The sequence below is a fragment of the Perna viridis genome, chromosome 11 (assembly GCF_037379345.1).
Source record: "Perna viridis isolate PV_CMFRI_1.1 ecotype Kerala chromosome 11, ASM3737934v1, whole genome shotgun sequence".
NCBI classification, from domain to species: Eukaryota; Metazoa; Mollusca; class Bivalvia; order Mytilida; family Mytilidae; genus Perna; species Perna viridis.
The window spans coordinates 23078519-23102223 of NC_142455.1; the positions used below are offsets into that span (position 1 = coordinate 23078519).

Consider the following 23705-nt stretch of genomic DNA (forward strand, 5'->3'; position numbering starts at 1 on the left):
TCAAAAATCAGTCGATTGACTGTAAATTAACCTGTATTTTATGGTACTAAACAACTGTACAAAGTTTCCAAAAATTTTTTTGATCCATTATCATCTGGAAAGAGTCTGGGACGGATACCTAACTTGTCAGAGGGTATCACATAATACCTTGTATTAATGTGGCGGGATATATACAGCAATCGTAGCTATTGTAATGCCAATTTTTTCAAAAAAATTCGTCAGTTACTAAAACCTTCTTTGAAACAGAAACTAATACAATTCTATGGTGGGTTGAATAGTATTTTTATTTTGATATCATTAAGTGTATAAATAGTGTATATATCTTGATAAAGTAACTCATCCAATAAAAGTAAGCAATGGGAGTATTACCTTACAATCATAAAAAAATAGGTGGCTAGAATACAATAAAATGCATTACTTAATATCAGACAATGCAAAATCTAAACATTATATGTATCCAATAATTATCTACAAAACCTGGAATGTAAGGAGCAGCAAACAAATATGCATGGTGCACCTTATGCATGTAAAGTTCCCAAAACACATTGTGGGTGATGCACATTATCAACACATCTACATAATGCAGGATTGTGTAACAAATATGGTATGAAAGTGATACATGTATAATTTGTAATTAATATGTAAAACTAGTTTTTGATTATAGATGTAATTGGAATACAGTAGCAATAAATAAAATTATGTGGTGTACATAAAAAGACATAAAAAATTAACCCAAAATTTTGCTGAATATTAAGTACCAGTACACATAAAAATCACACACTGCCTATGGTAAGGTGATTCATGGTGTGGAAAAACCCACAAAACAGACGATGCCTTTTTGGTCAACATATGATATATTTTTATGTGACAACAGTCCTTTCTGCATTTAGATCTGTACTTTTGAGAAAAACTACACTTCAATCTCCCACTAAAATCAATCAAATCAAAAACGATAACTGTTGCAAAGTGCTAATTCCATGTACAAACAATATAAATTTCATGTCAAAGGTGCAACACCCAAATGAAAAACTAAGACTGGTTATGTGGTCTATAGCTGTTTCTGAAGAAGAAATAAAAGCAAATTTGGTGGGTTTTTGACATGCATGAATCACCTACTGTCTCATTTTTATAAAGCTTGCTACTTAAATAGATTTCACAAGATACATGACTTGCACAAGTACATAACTGAACAAGAACAATACACGCATAAGGCCATCATAAAAAAATTCCTAGATTCTCATCCAACTTTTCTGTTAAATTTGAGAGGGGGGCAAATTTTATTTTTTATTTTTTTATCTATGTGTGCTTGGTGACCAATTTTACTAGCACAAACATACTGAAACAGCTCTATCAAAGTAAATGTGTCTCACTGCTACAACCATACCAGTTTTCATCAATTTGTAACCTTTTTAAAAAAAAATAGCAGCAAAAAACTTTGACTTGCAAACCAAAAGTTACTAAACAACAACTATCATAAACAGGATCTGGACAAGACACAGAATATTTCCAGAAATTTGAGTCTGGGATTATTTTCTCAAATGCATTTTGAAAATCAAAATGAATCAGGCATGAAATATCAGGTCCGAAAGGGATGAAATTCTAGGAATTTTTTAATTATGGCATAAATAGAAAAATTGAATAATTCAGAAGCTGCTTTCATTAGTAGAACTGTGCTCTTAATTTACTTCTGGGTAATTCAACTTATATGTAACATACATAAATAACTGACAACAACTTATAAAAAAAAAGTAACATTCAACAGTATATATGGACGGAATAACAATTGATATATAGCTTGGCCTTGATGGTATATGCTACAAATGAATTAAATATTTCACCTGCACCACCAAACTTAAAAAATTATTTAGTCTGAGAAAATTCTTAACTGTCTGTGATGTCATCAATTATAAAGATTTTGATTGAAGAGATCACGGAATTAAGGACATTCTCAGGCTTAAATAAGTATTTTTTAATAAAGTTTTGTAGCGCTCAAGCCTGGATGAATCAATAATGGAAGATGAGTTTCTTTTCACCTGACAATCAGTCTGACCATTCTCAACAAATATGATTGTAGGTCTTTTATAGGACTCCACTATTCCCTTGTTCCTTGATATGAATCACTCTCAACTAATGTGATTTTAGGTCTTTACGACTAGATTGTGGAAGATGAGTCCTTTGTCTGATCTTATCAAGTTCATCTTTATGTAAGTTATGTTCCTTTAAACCCTGTTCTAGTCTTCTCTGTGATCTCATTAATATTTCTGTGGAAAATGACTGTAAAGATCCTGTAAATAGAACATTATAGAAATATGAAAAAAAAAATAGGAAACTAAAGTAAAATGCTTACTTTATCATCATATATGATGTCACAATAGTTCCTCTGGCATCAAAAGTTTACTCAGATAGAATTCTGGGATTAAGTGGAGCAAAATTTTTGTATACAAAAACAAGATTTAATGGTATAAATATACATTGTGTAGGAGAGTTCTTCGTGTATCATCACTTACCTGTGATTTAGTTTTGGTTGGAAAAAAATCCATTAAGTGGTGTGGGGCATCAATTTTAAATCATCATAACTTTTTCTTTTTATATGATAGTTGAAAAATTCTTTTTGTTCCCTACACTGCTAATAAAACTCTGTTAATCCATGGAATTTATAAATAAATATTCAGAAATTAGACTATATGAGCATAAAATTTCTAAAACATTTTATATGAAAATGGAGGTTTACATATAAATATCATTTCAAATTTATTTTTTAAGTAAAAGAGTTATAAATTCACATACAAATATGAATTATTTTATCTAAATGAAATACCTCACAGAACCAAAATCGGAAATAAATAACAAAGTAACTATGTTTTGAAAATTGGAATTCTAATCTTGAAATTGTCAATTGTTTATTTAATTGTTTATTTGCCAACCAATTTGACACTTAATGATATGCAAATTAGTGAATATGACATCACTAATGAGATTGCTGAACTCTCCCATAAAAATAAATTTTGGAGATTCAGTTTTTCACACAACTAAAATGCATAACAAAAGAAAGTAAATATCTAGTTGCTTAATTTTTTTCATAAACCCTAAAATACTACCTTCCGGTCTTATGTTTATTTGCAAGTAAAAATAAAGACTTTTAAGTGACTAAAAACAGTGTGATATATTTACTAACCTTCCTCATGAACCTGTTTATGATCTCCAGATCCTAATTCTTCTTCCTCTTTCTCATCTTCTTCATCACTACTGACTTCTAATCCTACTTCCCTTTTCTCCTGAGCAGAGATTTCCTTTTCATCAAGCTGTCTTAGGTTAACAAGTTCTTGTATAATTCTTCCCCTATGAATATAAATAACTTAGAAAAAGAAAGTTAATTTCCTTTATTTACACATATACTAAGTATATGAGTATATAAAGGAAATGGAAATACATTCCATACAAGTAATTTTGGTATACTAATGTGGGATTGAATATCCGATAATATCATATATTAAGATTAAAATATAACTTTTTTGCATATGCATTATAAGTGTTTATTTCAACTCTATATCAGCTACCCTTTATTGCATACCCTATATCACACCTCTAGACCTATATCGCATACCCTATATCACACATCTAGACCTATATTGCATACCCTATATCACACCCCTAGACCTATATCGCATACCCTATATCACACATCTAGACCTATATCGCATACCCTATATCACACATTTAGACCTATATTGCATACCCTAGTCACACCCCTAGACCTATATTGCATACCCTATATCACACCCCTAGACCTATATTGCATACCCTTAATCTCAACCCTTCACAGAACAGACTTAGAGTATGGTTAAAATATATGATATAATGAACATGTCATGTTAAAATCAATATCACATGCTGTATCAACCCTCGACCTAAATCCACCCCCCGCCCCCCTGGGCAGTGGCCTTTGACGATATAAGAGTCTTGGGTTGATACAGCATGTGATACAGATTTTTGACATGTAATATTCAGTACGTTCTGTTCTTTGTTCTTTGCTACTGTAAAATATTTTCCCTGAATTTCAGACTTGGAAATTAATTTGCTATATTTCCTTTTCATTCATCTTCTGATACATTTATAATAGTTTACTTAACAGCAATGTATTTAGTTGTCTATACTATTTTAAGGCCCAAAGAAAGGAGTCAATGACCTCTTAATCACACACAACAATGTGTATGTGTTTGTATTGGAAAAGGAAAGTAACACTACTAGCATACCTGTGGTCTGGGTGATTACAACATGGGTTGCCTAATAAATTCAGAATAATAAGACTCTGTGGAAATTCATCTGAAAAAATATTGCCAGTAATAAATACATCAGTACATCTGAAGACAGTTTTTTTTTCAAATTAAGGAGCCATGCAATGTTGTAAGTGTTAGATATTGAAAGTGTCAACTGATATCAGCCTTGAACCATAAAGCTACTCAAAATTAATAATTTATTCACATAATATTTCCTAGATAAATAGGTGGGCCATGAGAGCATGATGTGCCTGTCACAGTGATGAAAGGAACTGGAGTTATTACATCACATACATATATCATACATTGTATGCTATTCCAAAATTTACAATACAGGAACTTTTGTGCAAATGTATATCTTCTTCTTATGACATGTTTCAGTTCTTTTGTTTTCAAATTACAGCGTGACGTGAAAAAATGCTTCATGGGACGAGGCTTAATACAGCAGGAGAGGTCAAACCGAACAGTTAGGGCAAGTATGGACACATAATTCAAATTTGATACAGCTTTGAATTTTGATCTTCTTCTTCCTGTCATTTGCCATTAAACTTGAATGCCAGTCTCCTCAACAAATCTGGCCATCTTCTGAAGGTCTTCCACAGGTCCATACAGTTTCTCTGTAATGGGGGTTGGTTTATCCCATATCTTTTCTCTCTGTGCCTGGTGTAACTTGCAAATCTGCAGAAAGTGTTCTGTATTCTGTTCTGCTTCTCCACAGGGACACATAGGTGATAGTATGACCTTCAAAACTCTGTACAGATGATGGTCTTCATCTCTGTGTAGCAGACAGGATTTTCATCTTGCTGATGTTGAGCGCTTGAATTTTGATGACAATTAGATATTTGACACAGGATAAAAAATTGACCAGAATCAAAGTGGTCACTTTTTGGCCTCTTTTCTTGAAATGCTTCCAGTCGAAACCTCCAAAATCAATCCCTTACTTTGGGGTATGGTACCTTGTGGTACAATATCAAAGCAATCCATTCCATTTTAGTCTTTTATTGAAGTTATTATCCAAAAATCAGAAAAATATTTCTGGCCTCTTATTCTTACTTGGTTCAAGTCATAACTCCTAAAATCATTCTCTGTCTTCCTTTTGTGATATGGCATCTTTTTTTAAATTCTAAAACAGTTGGGCCATAACCCCAAAATCAATACCAACCCACCTTTTGTTATAAAATTTTAACAAAATAAACCAACCAATATACACCTTATCACAGGAAAACCATATGTCTAAGGACAACGACAATGACAGTGCCACATCATTATACAACCAAAATTACATGAAATATGAAAAAAAAATGCTTCAAAGGGTGAGGCTAGATACAACTACAAAAAACAAGCCCTGAACAGTTAGGGCAAGTGTGGAAACACCATTCAAGTTTGATACAGTTTTGAATTTTGATTGCAACCTGTGCGGGTCCGGGTGTCAAAAGAATAGACCCCCAGCAGCGCTAAGCTTGTCGTAAAAGGCAAGTAAATAGTGCTCAGAACCCTGGCCGGGGGCTAGGGCACTCTGCCCACAGAGCAACTGGGTCGCGTGCCCCAGGTGGTGGAATGGGGTAACCCTGGCATATTACATGCGGGAGTTGTCAGGCCATAATACAAAAAACCTGACCGCAAACCATAGTGGTGCAACGTGTTGGGAAAGATGCCATGTTCCTTGCATGTTAAAGAACCCTTCTGTGGTATTCTCCCAGAGTAGGAACCATAGGGCTCCGCCACAGGAGGCTAAATTGCCTGACCCTACCCACCTCTCCCTATTTCCAGAGGCAATCAAAATTTGTCGACCCTATTATCCTTGTGTCCCATCCCATTTTTCATTTCATCATCATTTCATGTTCACTTTATCATCTATTTCATGTTCATCACCTGAATATAGCTGAAATATTGCTGCTCGGGCGTTAAACCCCAAAAATCAGTCAATCAATCAATCATTGAATTTTGATTGCAATTACGTTTGACAAAATATAGCACATTTCCAAAGATCCATTTACTTATCGGCAACTTATTGTTCAGACTTCTAGGAAAATGCTTGTTTCTGGTAGGTAGGTAAATAGTAAAACTCCGAAAAACTTGTTTTGACTCCCAATTAAAAAAAAACAGTTGACGCCATAACCCAAAAATCAATATCAATCTTCCTTTTTTGGTTTGTGCTATATACTTTCATGATCAAACAACTTACATTCAAGTTATCACATTAAAACGAAATCTCTACTGCACACAACACAGATGACAGCACCCTAATATTACACAACCTCAATTTTTTTGGCAGTTGAATAAAAAGTCCAATAACTTTGAAACAAAAATCATATTTTCTCCAAAAAGTATACAGACTGTTAAAACATTAAAACAAACAATAATTTTGTAAATGTCGAAGTTTATTGGAAAAAGGGTTCTCAAGTGGTAGGATACCATAATCAACTTCTCTTTGACAGGCCTATACAAATACTTGTACATGCTAGGAAAAGTTATAAATGATTTCAAAAATAGAATTAACTTTTTTAACTTGGTCTATTAAAGAAAATGAAGAATGTTATATATACTGATTGTGATCTGACTGTTTAACAATGATGAATCCTTCACATCAGCATGAGTTGGTTTAAGAACAAGTTAATAACTTAGTGACCTAAGTGAACAGTAAGATACCTACCAATATCAAAACCATGTTGTGAGATACAGTTATGTGACAGATCTAGAAAGTGTAGTTTGGGTAAGCAAATCAGATTTTCAACTTTCCTTATTCTGTTCCCTGCCAAGGTCAGAAAGGTCAAATTCTTCAAACATTCTAAGTTCTCTATTGTTTCTATCAAATTCTGCAAAAATAAATAAAATTATTATCATTGGTTTGTTTAAAAGAGTAAAATTCAAAATTTCAATCAAAACATTTAATTACATTGAAAACTATGTCTAAAAAGGACCACTTCATTAAGTTTGGGAAGATGTTCAGAGAAAACAGGTAAAAAATTGAAAATTATGAATATGGACTTCAAGAAATGTTTGATGTAGTTAGATTTCAATGTAAAAGATATAAATGGGATATCTATAACAACACAGAGGTGTGGATCAAGTCCCTAGGTAGAAACAATAGTTACTATGAAATGGTCTCAATAATACAGGTACTACATTTTTCATGTGGTAATATGGATGTATTGTCAGCAACGAATGTAAGACCAGAACTATAAATGGCTAAAAAATATTCTGACGGAAGTGACAAAACTTGTCAACACGGAAGTAAAGGAGTGCACAAGTGCAGAGGTGCTGTTTTGTCTTTTAATACAACATTGAACTCTGTCCACCATAGGCATAGCCTAAAATCATATTAAATTTGGTGACTTTATACATGATATACCAAGACAAACAACAAATCTTTTTAATTAGCATGGAAGTCAATTAATAATTGCTTAATTTGAAGTACCATAATGTAAATACATGTAAGAATTTTTTTTTCTATCCGGATGTGCAAAGTTTACTTATTTTAAGTAAATTCAACATGGTAAAAAGTCGTAAAACATTTGTCAAATTTCGGCATTATAGTGGGTGTATATCTTCAATATGTATATGAACAAATTACAAAGTAATACATGTAAAATAATACAGGTTTAACACATTTTGAGTTACAGTTCACACTAAGTAGGCATCCCCTAGTTTAAGTGTGACGGACAGAATTGAGCAGCTATTAGACCCGTTTTTACTGCGGGTGACACAGGTAAAGTATTGAGTTCTGAGAATGTAAACCATTTACAATAAATGATAAATTACCACTTGAAGATAAAGATTTGTTACTCTTGGTCCAAGCAGCTCTAAGCTATCAATCTGTCCAATGTTTTCTCTATCCAATCTGATATGGGAGATGGTATTCAGTTCTTGTAGACTATAATAAAATGATAACATTAAAACATGCAGTGGTAGGATTTAAAGAGCTTAAATTAACCTACATAAACTTCCACTTTTTAAAAGTTGTTTATTTATCATATACTTTAAATAAGGCTGGTTCCTCCATTAATTTCTAATACATTTCTTCATCATATACTTTAAAATTGATTTCTACATCATTTTATCATAGATTACTGTCTTCATCATATACATGTAATAAGGTTTCTTCCTCATACACATTGTAAGAGGGTTTCTTTGCTATAAAGGTACTGGAAATTAAAAACAAAAAATCAAGGTGTTTTTGTAAGGGAGAAAAATGTACATTTGTACTTGCATGGGTTGTAATCAAAATAACTCAAGCTTGCATTTTAGAATTTTTTACATAGCAGAAGTGGAATTTCTTCAAATATTGTGAAAGTTTAAACCAGAACATTTTTATAGGTATAGTGTGTAGTCCATCCGTCAGTCCATCTTCAGTTTTCCAGACTTTTTTCTAACGCTTGCAGATATCGACATGATTTTTGGTATATAAGTTCAGCATGATAAGTTACACGTCAAGTTAAACTTTTGTTCTGCTCCAATGTTTTTTACCGAAATTACGGGCCTTGAACTCAGCAAAATTCACAGAAATTACAGTTTTCTGGACTTTTTTCTAAACGTTTGTAGATACTGACATGATTTTTAGTGTATAAATTCACCATGATAAGTTACAGGACAAGTTTGTAGTTGGTTCTGCTCCGATGATTTTTACCAAAATTACAGGCCTTGAATTTAGCTAAATTCACTGAAATAAACGTTTTTTGGACCTTTTTTTTCTAAACGCGTGCAGATTATGACATGATTTTGGTATATAAGTTCACCATGATAAGTTACTGTTTCGCTATGCTGATATTTACTTTGGATTAACTAAAACTCAAAGAAATCACAGTCTGGAGTCTGAAACTAAAATTCTGAATAACAGAATTTAATTAGAAGATAAAGGTCTAAAGACTATTACCTTTTTTTATTGGGGTCCTTCTACATGTATTTCTCTTATGAACAAATTTACTTGAGTATGGGGACGCGTGGGGTATGTGAGTGCGCTCACTAAGGTTCTTTAATTTCACAAATAATAATTTCTGAAAATTACAGTCATTAGTTATTTTGTGCCATTTAAGTGTCAGTCTTGATAAGAATCATGCAGTGGCTGAAACATGGTATAAATAAGAGACTCCTAGGAGCCTGAATCACTCACCTGGTTAAGTCTTGCCTTTTAAGGGCAATAAATTTAACGAGGAGTTGTCCAACAATTTTGACTCAAGAAGACTTTGGTAGGAATTATCATGAGGATCATTTCAGCAACTGAATAAATGTCATTTTTCACCTTTCAAGGGCAATAACTCTTACAAGGAGTTGTCTGACAAGTTCGATCCCTGGAAACTTTTGTAGGCCTTATATTAAGGATAATTTCAGCAACTGAAATAATTTAGCTTAACCAAAAGGTTTTGGAGATAAATGCTTAAACTATTGTCTGCCTCTATGTTCTATTTTAGTAATGGTGGCCATGTTTTTCAATGCATCAAAAATCTCAACATCAATTCTATGCAGGATACCCCAGGGAATCCAAGAAACATTCTTACCAAGTTTGGTTCCAATTGGTCATGTAGTGTCTAAGGAGAAGAGTTTTGAAAAATTGTTAATGACGACAGACAATGACAACAGATGCTAAGTGATGGCAACAGATCATATGGCCTTCAACCAAATGAGCTAATAATAAATAATAAACTCCTTGTCTCTACAGTCTGGGTCAATAGTCTTCACCTTTATAAAAACTTTTTATCCCTGACAAAGGCCATATGGTAAAAAAATAGGGCATCACTTTCTTTATTTCTATGCATTTCATTTGTTTTTAGTTCCCCTTTACTTTTTAAATGTGGTATTGTTCACTTATTTATTATTCTTTTTTACACTAAGTTAGCCACTTCACAACATATATATTTTTTTATAAAAAAAACCCAAAAAAACATGATTTCCCTGGCCATGTAGTACTTAGTGGATCATGAATGTAATACAGTTAGACTTACACTTCATCATGGTCTTTGTTTTCAGATCCTGGAAGCAAATTCCTGCTGGCAATAATATGAAAAGTGAGCCTAACTGGTTTAGGTTCTTCTACAATACATTTTGAATGGCTGTTAACATGGTAAAGTTTAATATCAAACAGGAATAATAGAAAATTTTAAAGTAATATTTCCTGATGACAAACTATATTATTGATAATAATGTTTAAAAATTGGTTTTTGGGCTATTGGAACAGAACTTCATTAACAGAAATATCTATATGATACAAGAGCTTGTTAATAAAAATGACTTTTTACAAAAATGTAATACTGTAACTTTGAAAATGTACATAGTTTGTATATTTGCCCATTTACATTAATACAGTATTCATCTGGCTGATAGTTAAGAGATAAATCATTCAGGTTTGGAATTTCTTCACAAACTTTTAGCAGTAACTTTTTTTTCCTGCAAATGTTTTATATCTACATGTATTTGTATAGATTTTTTTTTTTATTTAAGTTTTCTGTTTTAAAAAAAATGCTTGTGCATGTTTTAACAAAGTTTTAAAAACAAGGAAATTACTGTTTTTGCCTGTCTGATTGAAATCATTGTTAAATTATAGTAGACATTCACATTCGCCATTTATGGCAAATCTGGTGGAAACTGGTTTAGTGTTTTAATTTCTAGACAAAGAAAGGATATCAGATTCAAAGGCTACAAGAGCCGTAACAGTTATGTGGAAATACGTCTCCAGACATTAATAAATCTGAAATGCTTCTATATAACAAAATGTACAATGTATATGAGTTATTTTAAAATTTTTCTGCAGTATTCAAATCAAGTTTCTGCTCCCTTGGCTCCTATTGCCATGTCACCTGATCTTACATCTGTTGGCCCCAGTTGACCTTGATATTATTGAAAAACTTTTCCTGAATGAGACTAAATGTGAAAATGTCTTTTGAGCATGTGCATGATGTGTCACAGAACTGTATAAAACAAAATAAAATGATTCGAAAAAACCAAAACTTAAAAACAATAAATATTATAATTTTATATTGTATCAGCATACAGGAAAATGAACCCAGAACTCAACTTTGTACTTTTATATGGTTGTAAGACATGTTTTAAGTGGTAGGGTCTTAATTGTTTAACCTGTACCCATACCAACTTTTCCCCGTACCCAATTATTGTTTTGCTAAACTATTCATTCTAATGGTATGTTAAGAACTGAAAATTGCATGAGGTGAGGAAAAGTCTGTTTCAATTCATTTCTAATCAAGAAAATGATGTATATTTTTCTGATATTTCTTGTTTCATTGGTTTTCAGAAGTCAGAGGATCTAAAATGTATAACCAGAAGTTACCATACCTTATTATTTATTGACTATATCTCACTTTCCTGTTCAAATTTCACGTTTTTCTAAAATTATTACGAAGTTAAAACTTCACCTTATGACTTTAGATAGTTTTGTTCTAAACCTCTTCCAAAACTTTTAACTTCTATACTCACAACTGTGAAAGAAGGTCTGCAGTCCTACCACAATACTTGTTACTTCCGTAGTTGTTTTAATTAATGTGGATCCTGAAAAATTCGAAAGATCTTTTGGAGACAATCAGTTCAAGACTATTATCTGAATATAACAGCATTAAAACCTATGATTTTTCAACACTGTATATTTCTATTCCCCATACTCAGTTAAAATCCCAACTTAAAAACATTATACATCGTTGTTTTTCCAAAAAAAGATGGTACACCTAGATACAGATATATAGTTCTTGGTAGAGATTCCTCATACTTTGTAAGAAATAATTGCAAATCATCTTCCAAATATACAGAGGAAGATGTTTACAAAATGCTGGAATTTTTAATCGACAACATATTTGTCCAGTGTGGTGGACATGTTTTTCAACAAACGGTCGGCATTCCAATGGGAACAAATTGTGCTCAATTACTTGCTGACCTATTCCTTCACTCTTATAAGGCTGACTTTATAGCTGATCTGATCAGAAAGAAAGAATATCATTTGGCTAGATTCTTCAATCTCAGTTTCCGCTATATAGATGACTTATTATCTTTAAACAATCCTAATTTGGGGGATTTGATACATCGCATCTACCCAAAAGAACTTGAGATAAAAGATACTACAGACACTGTGAAGTCAGCCTCATATCTTGACCTACACTTAGAAATCGATGGTAAAGGAAAACTATTGACCAAACTTTACGACAAACGTGATGACTTTTCATTCAGAATTGTCAACTTTCCTTTCATCTGTGGCAACACCCCTTCAGCTCCTGCGTATGGAGTATTCATATCACAACTCATACGCTATGCCAGAGCTTGCCAAAACTACGCAGACTTTTTGTATCATGCTAGAACTCTAACAAATAGGCTTCTGGAACAGGGTTATGTTGCTCCAAGATTGAAGTCATCACTACAGAAGTTTTATGGTCGTCATCATGAACTCGTGGATCGTTATGGTGTATCCATCAGCACCATGAAAACTGATTTATTCAACGGGCCATAGTTTTCCTTTCCTCGTTTGTCTACCCCGGACTTGACTTTTTATGAGTTACTCAGCGGGTGTTTCTAGAAAAGCAGAGGACGCTTACCCTACCAGTGCACCTGGTCCATGCTCCCAGTTTTTAGTGGAGTCCGAGTTGCTCATTTACTTTTGTTACTTTGTATGTATGATTTTAGTTACTTTATGTTCTTTACTGTGTATGTCTGTTTTCCATGTCTGGTCTTTGTCCCTGGATTACATTCTTTTGATTACTGCTATAACCTTGGTTCCCTTGATTACTCTTTTAAAAAACAAGTGATTGAGTTTGAATTCTGTACCTAGCGTCAATCCCCGTACCAGCAAATAATGGATAAGATCTTATCCAGAATGAAAAACAAAATCTCATAAACAGTGTCTAATGCGATTTTAATTTATTGTCAATGAAAATTTTGATAACATTATGACTATTTAATGTCAAATATGCCATAAATTAGTACAGATAACAAAAAATAACTGACTTTGATTTTGGGTACAGGAATTTCGGGTTACACATTTTAGACCTTTTGAAAACAAAATCTTTTTATCGAAAAATATTTAAAAAATCATTAATTTTAGCCTAATCACCATGTTATTTTGTATATGAGTATCAACTTCAAGCTGGAAATATCAAGCAATAATGAAGAAATTGGCCAAGTAGTATTTGGGTACGGGGAAAAGTTGATACAAGTACGAGTTAAACATTTTAGACCATACCGTTTTAAACGTGGTACTCTGCAGTTAAAAAAAATACTAGTTATGATAATGTAACCCTCCATCCACATATTTCCCGTGATCGTAACTAAAAAAATACATGTATAACAGGAAAAAAACAGAACATTTTTTTATGTACAGCGCATTGATCTAGACCCTACTTGACATATCAATATTCAAATAAAAAAGAGAAGGCTTGCAAAGTAAGAGGAAATTCGGATTAAAATGAGCAGTATAAGATGTGTATATTACGTTGCCTAGCATTGCCACTAGCATGCTTGTTTATTTCAGTTTTAGGGGAAAAAGATAAATATTAACAACAGAAATTAAATACTTATAATCAAGATAATCAAAATGGGTCCTTAATTAGAAATATACCAAGCTTATAGTTATCTAGATCTTCTGAAAATTCCTCTTCGTTTATTTCCATTTTTTTTTATTACGGAGTTATTCCCTCTTGAAACTAATTTCCAAATCGGAACGGGCAAACGCAGGTCATATTTCAGGACGTTAGGTTTTAGATGTTCACTCGCGGACTCACTGTTTTAAAGAGGATTTTACAAGTTGTCAGCACAGGTTTGATTCTTATTTTGGTAAAAAGTAACTTACATTTGATCATGACATATAGTTCTGTTGAAGAAAATGAAAGTCTAGCAAAAAATTTAGATTTATGGGCTATAAGTACAAGACACAATCAGTCAAGAGTTGTCTCAACTTGCATTGATGTTCAGACAACAAGTGTGGTCTTCTAATATTCCAATTTTGAGATCCATATATTGTAAAGATGAATTTGTTGCAGCTTGTTCTGTCCACTTTTCTCTCCAGATTTGTTGTACATTATTGAATAAAATATTTCCAGTTTTTATTTTGGTCTGATATAATCTCATATGTGTGCATAGGCAGATGGTAGGTCATATGAGATCAGATTGTGATTGACCTCTGATTCTGTTTGGTTCCCTTTGTAATGCCTCCTGGTCTTATGCCTGTTGACCCCAGTTGATCTCGATATAATTGAAGAACATTTTCAGAACAGAAGTTATTGTGAGAGTCATCTGTTTGCACATTATAATTGTTTCCATCTCATTTACATGTACAAAAAAAAAATGTCAAATGGTTGCTTCAGTATCCTTTGGTTTTGAACACCAAGGTATTTTGTATTGAAGAATTCAAAATATTGACAGGTCTATCATGATGCTTAAATGTACTGAAATGGTCTTTATCCAACACTTGAATTAAAACTTGTAAGGGCACTTTCTTAATATTGCCTAATGATGCCTTGAAAGCTATTTTCAGTGCATAAGAATGGAAAAAAATGTAGAATATACAGATTAATGTTAAAGAAACTTATGCACAACACCAAAAGAGATTCTGCCAAAAAAATATTAATAAAAAAAATAAGTAAGAAAAGCTAAGCTTTATTCTTTTCATTGTTTTGTTACAGAGTCATTGAGACATTGCCATTGTAAGCCACTGACTACACAGCTTCCAGAAATGAAGATTGAATTATTACCTGCCCTGCAGGATAACTACATGTACCTGTTAATTGATGAAGAAACAAAAGAGTGTGCTGCAGTGGATCCTGTTGAACCAGAAAAAGTAATTAATCAGTAGGTCAGACAAAATTGTGTCTGTCATTGGGACCACAGATCTTTAGATCCTATGTTAGAACCCCTAACACCCCCCCCCAAAAAAAAAAAAAAAAAAAAAAAAAGTTATATAATGTGAACCATACAGTAAAAAAAAAACAGAGGGTGAGCTTCTCTGTATTCCAGCCAAATATAAGAAAAATGCTTCAGTCATATGATAGGTGTCCTATCATATTTTCATTTTATCCAGGTTGGAATTAAGCTTGAGCTCACTAGGAATACACCCTATTAATATTTACAAAAAGATGGTTGTAAAAATGGTAAAAAACGAATTGGTTTAAGTATAAAAACATGTTTAAACACTTTTACTTTAATAACTTTATTTGGGATTTCTCAAGAATTACTCTACAAATAAACATTCAAATCTTGGATCTGCCCTTGGTCATACTAAACTGCCTTTCTGTAATGTTTAGGTATTAGCAGCAGTAAATAGTTCAGGAGTGAAGCTTACCAGTGTAATTACTACACATCATCATTGGTGAGTTGTACAAATCATTGGTGAGTGACACACGTGATCATGGTGAGTTATACACATCATCATTTGTGAATTATACATACATCATCATTGGTGAGTTATACCACATCATCATTGGTGAGTTATAACACATTGTCATTGGCGGGTAATACCATACAGTCATTGGTGAATTATACCACAATTTCATTATTGAGTTTAACACATCGTACATTGAATTATCCCACTAGTTGTGAGTAAGTATAGGTCAACATTGATCCTGAATAAGAAATAGTCTTCCCAATGTAAAAATTAAGAACACCGTACCTTTACAATTGATACATATAATAAATCATTAACTTAATGTACATGTAAAGTAATAACTAGTCAATAGTTTATGTTTTACCAATCCTAAAATATTAATTTTTCTTATCATGTCATTGAATTAACAATTTTGCTATAGTGTGTCAGATATACTTTTTTAAAGTATCATGTAAATGTTTTCTATAGTTGTGGAAATGTTATTCTTTTTCTAAAAGTAGGTCTGATAAGATGTCATTTTATTATATAGATAGCAGTGCTTTGCCAAATTTTCCCTGTGTAAAATTTTCAATAATTCACACTGTTAAATGAATTTGGTAATTTCACTCTCTGACTTCAACCGCCATTCACAAAATTAAAAATTTATGTTGAAAATAGCAACCAATAATGATGGAAATCTATATGATAAATAGGATAATTAATTGATTATCATGAATAACAAAAATTTAATTACTTGTTCCAAGGAGGCACTCAGATTTAAAGGCATTTGTCAGCACTCATGATCATATTTTGGTTGTTCACTCTTTCCAATTTATTATGCTATTATATAATAACAGTTGATGTTTATGACAAATTTGGAATTGGAAGATCATACTTATTACACAAAGCTTCTCTTTTGGTCATCTTCCAAAGTCATGTGAAATTTGTTTCTTTTTTCAATGAGCAAATTATATTGGTTATCATGTAACAATTGTATCTTGTAATTTTTTTAAGAGAATTTTTAACTAAAACTATAATGATAATCTAAATCTTAAGAGATTTAAAAAAAAACCTTTTTCAGTAATAGGGAAACTTATATACAAAAATATTGGATATGATCTACCTTAATATTGAAAAACCAATACATTGTTTCTTAACTCAAGTTATGGATTTATCTGAGTAATGCAAAAATAAAAATAGACTACATAAAATGTTTTTTTGCAAACATGACATAAAATTACAATAATCATAAATTGCAATATAGAATTTTTTAACATTTTCATCAATGATGTAAACAAAATTCACAAAGCAAATTTTGATCATTGCAAATTTAAGTAAGGTACCTATGTTTGGTAATTGTAAAAAAACAATTGCAAAAAATACGGAATTCACAAATACTGAGTTTATAATAATTTATAATCATAGTATTAGTCCCATGATCCATATCAATGAATCTTTAATTTGATTTACTATGATCCTTATAATTTGTGTGGTACAGGGATCATGCTGGAGGTAATGAAAAATTTGTGGAGCTAGCAAAGAAAAGTGGTACAAATGTCACAGTATATGGTGGAGATGACAGGATTGGTGCCCTGACTAAGAAAGTGTCACATGGTGATAAATTTAAGGTATGAAAAATGAGACAAAATGCAAAACAACAGTTTTAATGATACAATAATGGTGTTTACTGAAGATAAATTTTCTTTGGTACCATTGTCACCGAATATTAGGAAGTCCAAGTTTTGAAAACATTTTGTGTGATCATTATATTCAATATAACGAGAATAGGAATGGTGTATATGTCAAACCGACAACAACCACACTGGGATGAAAATGTCAGCCAAAGGCCACTTATTGGACTTCAGTGAATGACGTGAACAATGTAACATAATAAATGTTGCACTTGCACAAAAATCTTTCACAGGTCACCTCATTGAAAAATATGATTTTCAGTCTGTTGTTATTGGCTAGTTTTGCTTTGTCAATTACTTACTTACATTTTGTTTTGTTTTTGTTTATATCTTTATCTTCTAACCTGAAATTTATAGCCACTTAACAAATTCAATTACATGTATGTAAAAAGGTAAATATGACCATCTCTATATATTATACTTACACGATCTGACAAATACCTTGTGTATCACATGGGAAACTTATATATTTAAACATTGTATATCAGTATGTTTTTAGATTGGAAGTTTAGATGTACAATGTTTGTTTACACCTTGTCACACAGCAGGGCATATCTGTTACTATGTTACTGGCAGTGGAGATCAGCCAGCTGTATTTACAGGTAAATGCTCAGGTCCCATTATTGTCACTGGCAGTTGAGGTCAGTCAGCCATTTTCACAGGTAAGTGCTAAGTTTCTGTTACTGTGTTACTGGCAGTGGAGATCAGCCAGCTGTATTTACAGGCAAATGCTCAGGTCACTTTACTGTGTTACTTGCAGCTGAGATAAGCCAGCTGTTTTTACAGGTAAGTGCTCAGGTCCTGTTACTGTGTTACTGACAGTGGAGATCAGCCAGCTGTATTTACAGGTAATCATGTCCCATTACTGCTACTGGTGGTGGAGATCAGCCAGCTTTTTTTAAAGGTAAGTGTTCATGTCCTGTCACTGCTACTGGCAGTGGAGATCAGCCAGTAAGTCTTTACAGGTAATTACTATGTTAAAGGTAGTGAAGATTAGCCTGCTGTTTTTACAGATTTAAGTGCTCAGGTGCTAGTTTCATTGAAAATCAAATCAAATTGAGGTTGAATTTCCTTAGATCCTCCCTTAGCTCTAATTTCAACCAATCTTAAGTTAATATTGATGATTTTAAGAAAAAACAAGGGTTTCAGGAAAATTTCAATCAGAGGTTTTTTGTTTTTTTTTATGAAATCCAAGCCTGGAATCACAATGACCTGATTTCTAGTTAATGATCAACAGAAACTAATACAGTTTTGCAGATGTCTTTATATATCAGTGATCAAAATATGCAGCATGGGTATCCACATTCCAATATACATTTAGTTTTTATTTTAAATGACGTTTGTGGATTGTGCTAGAGGGGAAATAATGCATTGAAAATATTGAAATCACTGCATAAAACAAATACTGAGTACTAAGCAGAATAAAAGTACTCATGTAAATATATTTTCAGGAGATACATTGTTTGTGGCAGGATGTGGAAAGTTTTTTGAAGGAAGTCCAGATCAGATGTATAAAGCCTTAATAGATATACTTGGAACACTTCCAGGCAATACTGTGAGTTCCCCATGTAAATGGAGTTCTATGTGATAATGTAATTCTGCAGTAAGTACTGCAAAAAGTCGTCAATGCATAATTGATTGTAATTTATGATGTCACAATGCTATATTCTATTGCAAGATCATTAATGACAATCAGTTTTACACTTACTACATTTTGTTGAATTGAAGCCTGGCTGTCTCTAAAATATGATAAAGTAAACACATTATTTTTTGGGTTGCATTTTTGTTGTGATGAATAGATAAGTGCCAAAAAAAGTACCCATGAAAGTCATTTTTAGTATTTTAAATAGGTGAAAATTTATACCAATGTTCACTGTACTGAATTTGCAAATAAGCAACCGCAAAAATTAAATGGTAGCCATGGTAACCGTGATCTACAACCTCCTGTTCTCTTTTAAATAACTCCTGCAACAACTTATCATTGGTCTTTGTAGAAGACTATTCATACACCCATCTTTTGACAGAGAAAAGTATTAAGGTATACCATTGCCAGTCCAACTATCTGCAATACCTGGAACTTTAATGCCATTTTGGTATAATAGAAAAAGGAACAGATATGGTGAAACACAACAAATGAACCATTGTATAAGTCTTATAAAAATATTAAGTACTAGTCCACATAAAATTCAGTCACTAGCAATGGTATAGTGATTCATGGTCAAGAAAAACCCACTAAACAAACTATGCTTTTTCAGTCTACATATGCTTTACTTTCACATAACAATAACCTTTTCTGTATTCAGATTTGCACTTTTGAGAAAATCATACATTTATCTCCCGATAAAATCAACTAAATGAAGCCAAATCAAGAACGATAACTCTTGCAAGGTGCAAATTTCATGTACAATTTATATAATTTTTATCTCAAAAGCGCAACAACCAAATGAAAAACTAAGACTGGTCATGTAATCAGTTACTGTTTATGAACAAGAAATAAAACAGAATTTGGTGGGTTTTTGACATGCATGAATCATCTTCTGTCTGGTTTTTAGAAAGACTTATACTTAAATACTTGTTTGTCTTCATAGTAATTCCATCTTTGACCTGTTGTTGTACAACTTAAGTCTTTATTTTTATCTTTTCACTATAGTACACAACAAAACATGAGTGCAATGATTTTATTGCGGTTGTAAAAAAAACAGCTCAGTTTCTTACAAGATTTATCGGTTGTTGTTTGTGTTTTGCTGATGGTCATTCAGGACAGCATTAGTATGTAGCAAAATGTAATTGTGAATTAGTAAACCAGTTGTAATTGACAGGTAGTGATTTATTAGAGAGGTTGCCCAAGCTAGGTATTATTTACCAGAAACTATTTTTTCTTCAGAGAGTATTTTGTGGACATGAGTACACAGTAAATAACTTGAAATTTGCAGCACATGTAGAACCAGACAACTCTGTTATTGGAGATAAATTGGCATGGGCAAAGGTTTGTACTTGTTGTAATGTGTATACTATGATAATGATCCAGGCAAGTAACTGATAATTAGGGTGGCATGGGCAAAGGTTGTACTCGTTGTAATGTGTATACTATGCTAATGATCCTGGCAAATAACTGATAATTAGGATGGCATGGATGAAGGTTGTACTCATTGTAATGTGTATACTATGCTAATGATCTAGGCAAGTAACTGGATGATTAGGATGGCATGGGTGAAGGTTTGTACTCGTTGTAATGTGCATGCTATTCTAATGATCCAGGCAAGTAACTGATAATTAGGATGGCATGGGCAAAGGTTTGTACTCGTTGTAATGTGTATAGTATGCTAATGATCCTGGCAAGTAACTGCTTAGGATGGCATGGGCAAAGGTTTGTACTTGTTGTAATGTGTATAATATTTTAATGATCCAAGCAAGTAACTGATAATTAGGGTGGCATGGGTGAAGGTTTGTACTCATTGTAATGTGTATACTATGCTAATGATCTAGGCAAGTAACTGGATGATTAGGGTGGCATGGGTGATGGTTTGTACTCATTGTAATGTGTATACTATGCTTATGATCTAGGCAAGTAACAGGATGATTAGTGTGGCATGGGCAAAGGTTTGTACTCGTTGTAACGTGTATACTATGCTAATGATCCGGGCAAGTAACTGATAATTAGGGTCGCATAGGTGAAAGTTTGCATTGTTCATGTATGCCAGTAGTTCATATTTATACCCCCACTCAACCAGTTTATTGGGTAGTTTATTGGATCACCTTGTCTGTCCGTCCCTATAAATTTTGTTGCAATCATCATATTTCCCAGAGGATAGATTTATTCGAAATTTTAAAGTTTGGTACATGACTTTATATAGAGGAGGAGCATCCATTGTTAGCGATTCTGGTTGCTGTCCGATAATAACTTCTTTTTTAAGCATTTAAATGTGTATTTCTGCTTCAAATTAGGTATCAAAAGATGCATTAAATTTGATTTAAGACCCACCACCAATCAAAGGAGCATAGCAGTACTTGGTGTATATAGTTTACCCCTACATCTATCCAATCTCAGGTTAAATTTATATTAAAGAGTAATCAAGGGAACCAAGGTTCTAGCGGAAATCAAAAGAAAGTAATCCAGGGACAGAGACCAAACAGGGAAAAAAAAGTCACACACAACAAAGAACATTAAGTAACCAAAATAATACATACCAAGTAACAAAAGCAAATGAGCAACTCCACTAAAAACTGAGAGCATGGACCAGGTGCACCGGTAGGGTAAGCATTCTCTGCTTTACTAGAAAAACTATTAAGTTTTGTTTTCTATATATATATATATATATATACACACACACACACACACACACACACACACATGTATATATATACACATACGTTCTATTTCTTGGTTCTGGTAAAAATTTCATAGTAAACTACCTATAAATATTGTGAGTCTGAGGCTAGATTATAACTGTTACATCACAATGATCCAATATTAATAAACCTTCACCAACTAAACTGATTTAAGGCCAGCTTGTAGGAACTTTTTAAAAGGGAATTTGTAAGTTGACTGGCACCATTATATACTGGTTCGTTTACTGTGGACAAAAGCATTTACAAGTCACCAAATTGTGTTATGAAGTTTGTATTATCCTTGTAGGGACAACAGTCCAAAGGATTAACAACCATCCCGTCTACAATAGCAGAAGAACAACTAATCAATCCTTTTATGAGGGTCAAGTAAGTTATACTTTGTCTTTGACACTTGTTTTAATTAGAAATTCTGTGAATTAGTTAGGTACCAGTCCATATAAAATTCAGACACTGCCCATGGTAAAGTGATTTATGGTGTAGAAAAACCGATGGATCAGACAATTTGATTTTGGTCTACATATGCTACATTTCTATGTGACTATGGTCATTTCTGTATTTAGATCTGTACTTTTGAGAAGACTACACTATTACTTCACACTAAACTCAACTGAATCAAACCAAATCAGGAACGATAACTCTTGTAAAGTGCTAATTTCATATACAATCTATTTAAATTTTATTTCAAAAATGCAACCCCCAAATGAAAACTAAGACTAAAACTGAGTTTGGTAGGTTTTTGACATGCATGATTTTTATAAAGACTGCTACTTAACACTAAGGAACCTTCTACTCTACACACAACCTTAAGTTGGAGAACCTCAGCTTATAAGCATCTAACAATTATCTTCCACATCTCATGATGCCTTAATTTTCACATGAAGATGCATTGAAACCATCACACACTTTAGAATATATTGCACTCTTGAACTGTGAACATGTCTAAACACCTTAAAATCAATTTGTCTCCCATTCGCAGCATGTGATTAAATGAGCACATATCTTTCTTACCTACTGGCACTGTTAATAGTTTTTGCGTGTTTTCCTGGCATTACATATATTCCAAGTTTTCTGTTCATGAGAGTTATTTCCTTCAAGTCTTGATTTCAAATTTTTCCTTATACTGGATTGCAAACTTTTGATTTTGTTCTATAGTGAAAACATGGTGAAAACCTGACCTATCTGAAGTTTTATATATTTGTGCTGTGAATATTTGCACATTTTACAGCATTTTGAGGAAGTTATGGTACTGTTCTTTTACATGTATATTGTATTTCATACTTTCAGTATCTTGCAGGGACAGATCTATAATTTCAGGTTGGGGGACATAAATAAAATAAAATGCTGAGTGAAGTGAGGCAAGAAAATTTTGGGGATAGAATTTGTGAAAAATTTCATTTTGTTTCCCAATTTTTGGTGTGACTATAGGGAGGGTGTGTACATCCTTCCTTGGATCTGTGCCTGTCTGGCACAAATTTTAGAACAGGTCAAGACTACATGAAGATTTGGAATATATGTTTTTTTTCAGTTTACTGTGTATCAATAAAATCCTTTCCAAAAGTTGTAGTAGTGCCCGTTAAAAAAAGGAATTTGACTTGAGTGAGATGTCAACAGTTTAATAAATGTAATTTGTCTTTATAGAGAAAGCAGCGTAAAGAGACATGTGAAAACAACTGACCCTGTACAGACAATGGGAGCTCTTAGAGAGGCCAAAAATAACTTCAAAGGATGATTACAGGTTGTTGATTGATAGAATTCATATGATAACTGGAAATGACACTAGCTGTCGTGGTTGTTTTTGCTGCAATACTCTTCAGGAATGATATACTGTCAGATACAAAAAAACCATATCATAAGCTCTTGAAATCTAGTTATATATTCACATTTTGTTGAATACTATTCTGCTGTTATTTATTCTGAAGTGATAGATTCTTGGATTCATACTATAAAATTTCAATAAATAACTGGAGCTTCTGTAGTGTTAATAGATTATTATGAGTAACATCATCACTTTGATTATTGAAAAAAATATCCACTAAATGTGGGGACACCCCACTTGAAGCATCTGATATTGTTGTTAATTTCTTTCAGCACATCTAATGA

The 23705-nt window shown here is 32.6% G+C and overlaps 2 protein-coding genes across 5 annotated transcripts; one reads left to right on the plus strand and one right to left on the minus strand.

Annotated features, from left to right (window-relative positions):
- Positions 1–258: 258 nt before the first annotated feature.
- LOC148603409 (leucine-rich repeat-containing protein 46-like) lies at positions 259–13912 on the minus strand. The gene is made up of 7 exons (XM_088553668.1): positions 13825–13912; positions 10217–10304; positions 8040–8151; positions 6931–7093; positions 4254–4323; positions 3176–3339; positions 259–2285 (listed from the first exon to the last, which is right to left on the minus strand). The coding sequence occupies exons 1-7, from the start codon at positions 13874–13876 to the stop codon at positions 2128–2130; spliced, it is 807 nt and encodes a 268-aa protein (XP_088409794.1). The 5' UTR covers positions 13877–13912; the 3' UTR covers positions 259–2127.
- LOC148603410 (hydroxyacylglutathione hydrolase, mitochondrial-like) lies at positions 3276–23576 on the plus strand. Of its 4 annotated transcripts, XM_088553665.1 has the most exons (10): positions 3276–3311; positions 4681–4753; positions 14888–15042; positions 15506–15570; positions 17063–17192; positions 17755–17857; positions 18707–18810; positions 20140–20241; positions 21892–21971; positions 23244–23576. In XM_088553665.1, exons 2-10 carry the CDS (start codon positions 4702–4704, stop codon positions 23332–23334), a joined length of 882 nt encoding a protein of 293 aa, XP_088409791.1. In that variant the 5' UTR covers positions 3276–3311; positions 4681–4701; the 3' UTR covers positions 23335–23576. The 4 variants fall into 4 exon arrangements, with proteins under 4 accessions (XP_088409791.1, XP_088409789.1, XP_088409792.1 ...); XM_088553663.1 differs by lacking the exons at positions 3276–3311; positions 4681–4753 and adding an exon at positions 13906–14022; XM_088553667.1 differs by lacking the exons at positions 3276–3311; positions 4681–4753 and adding an exon at positions 13963–14039.
- Positions 23577–23705: the final 129 nt, after the last annotated feature.

Coding starts and splice junctions, on each gene's coding strand:
- LOC148603410 (XM_088553663.1), top strand. CDS start 13,968: ATGTTCACTCGCGGACTCACTGTTTTAAAGAGGATTTTACAAGTTGTC. Junction 17,858..18,706: donor TCAGCCAGCTGTATTTACAG/GTAAATGCTCAG, acceptor ATATATTTTCAG/GAGATACATTGTTTGTGGCA. Junction 21,972..23,243: donor AATCCTTTTATGAGGGTCAA/GTAAGTTATACT, acceptor TTGTCTTTATAG/AGAAAGCAGCGTAAAGAGAC.
- LOC148603409 (XM_088553668.1), bottom strand. CDS start 13,876: ATGGAAATAAACGAAGAGGAATTTTCAGAAGATCTAGATAACTATAAG. Junction 10,305..13,824: donor TCTAGATAACTATAAGCTTG/GTATATTTCTAA, acceptor AATGTATTGTAG/AAGAACCTAAACCAGTTAGG. Junction 7,094..8,039: donor CAAATCTTTATCTTCAAGTG/GTAATTTATCAT, acceptor TTATTTTTGCAG/AATTTGATAGAAACAATAGA.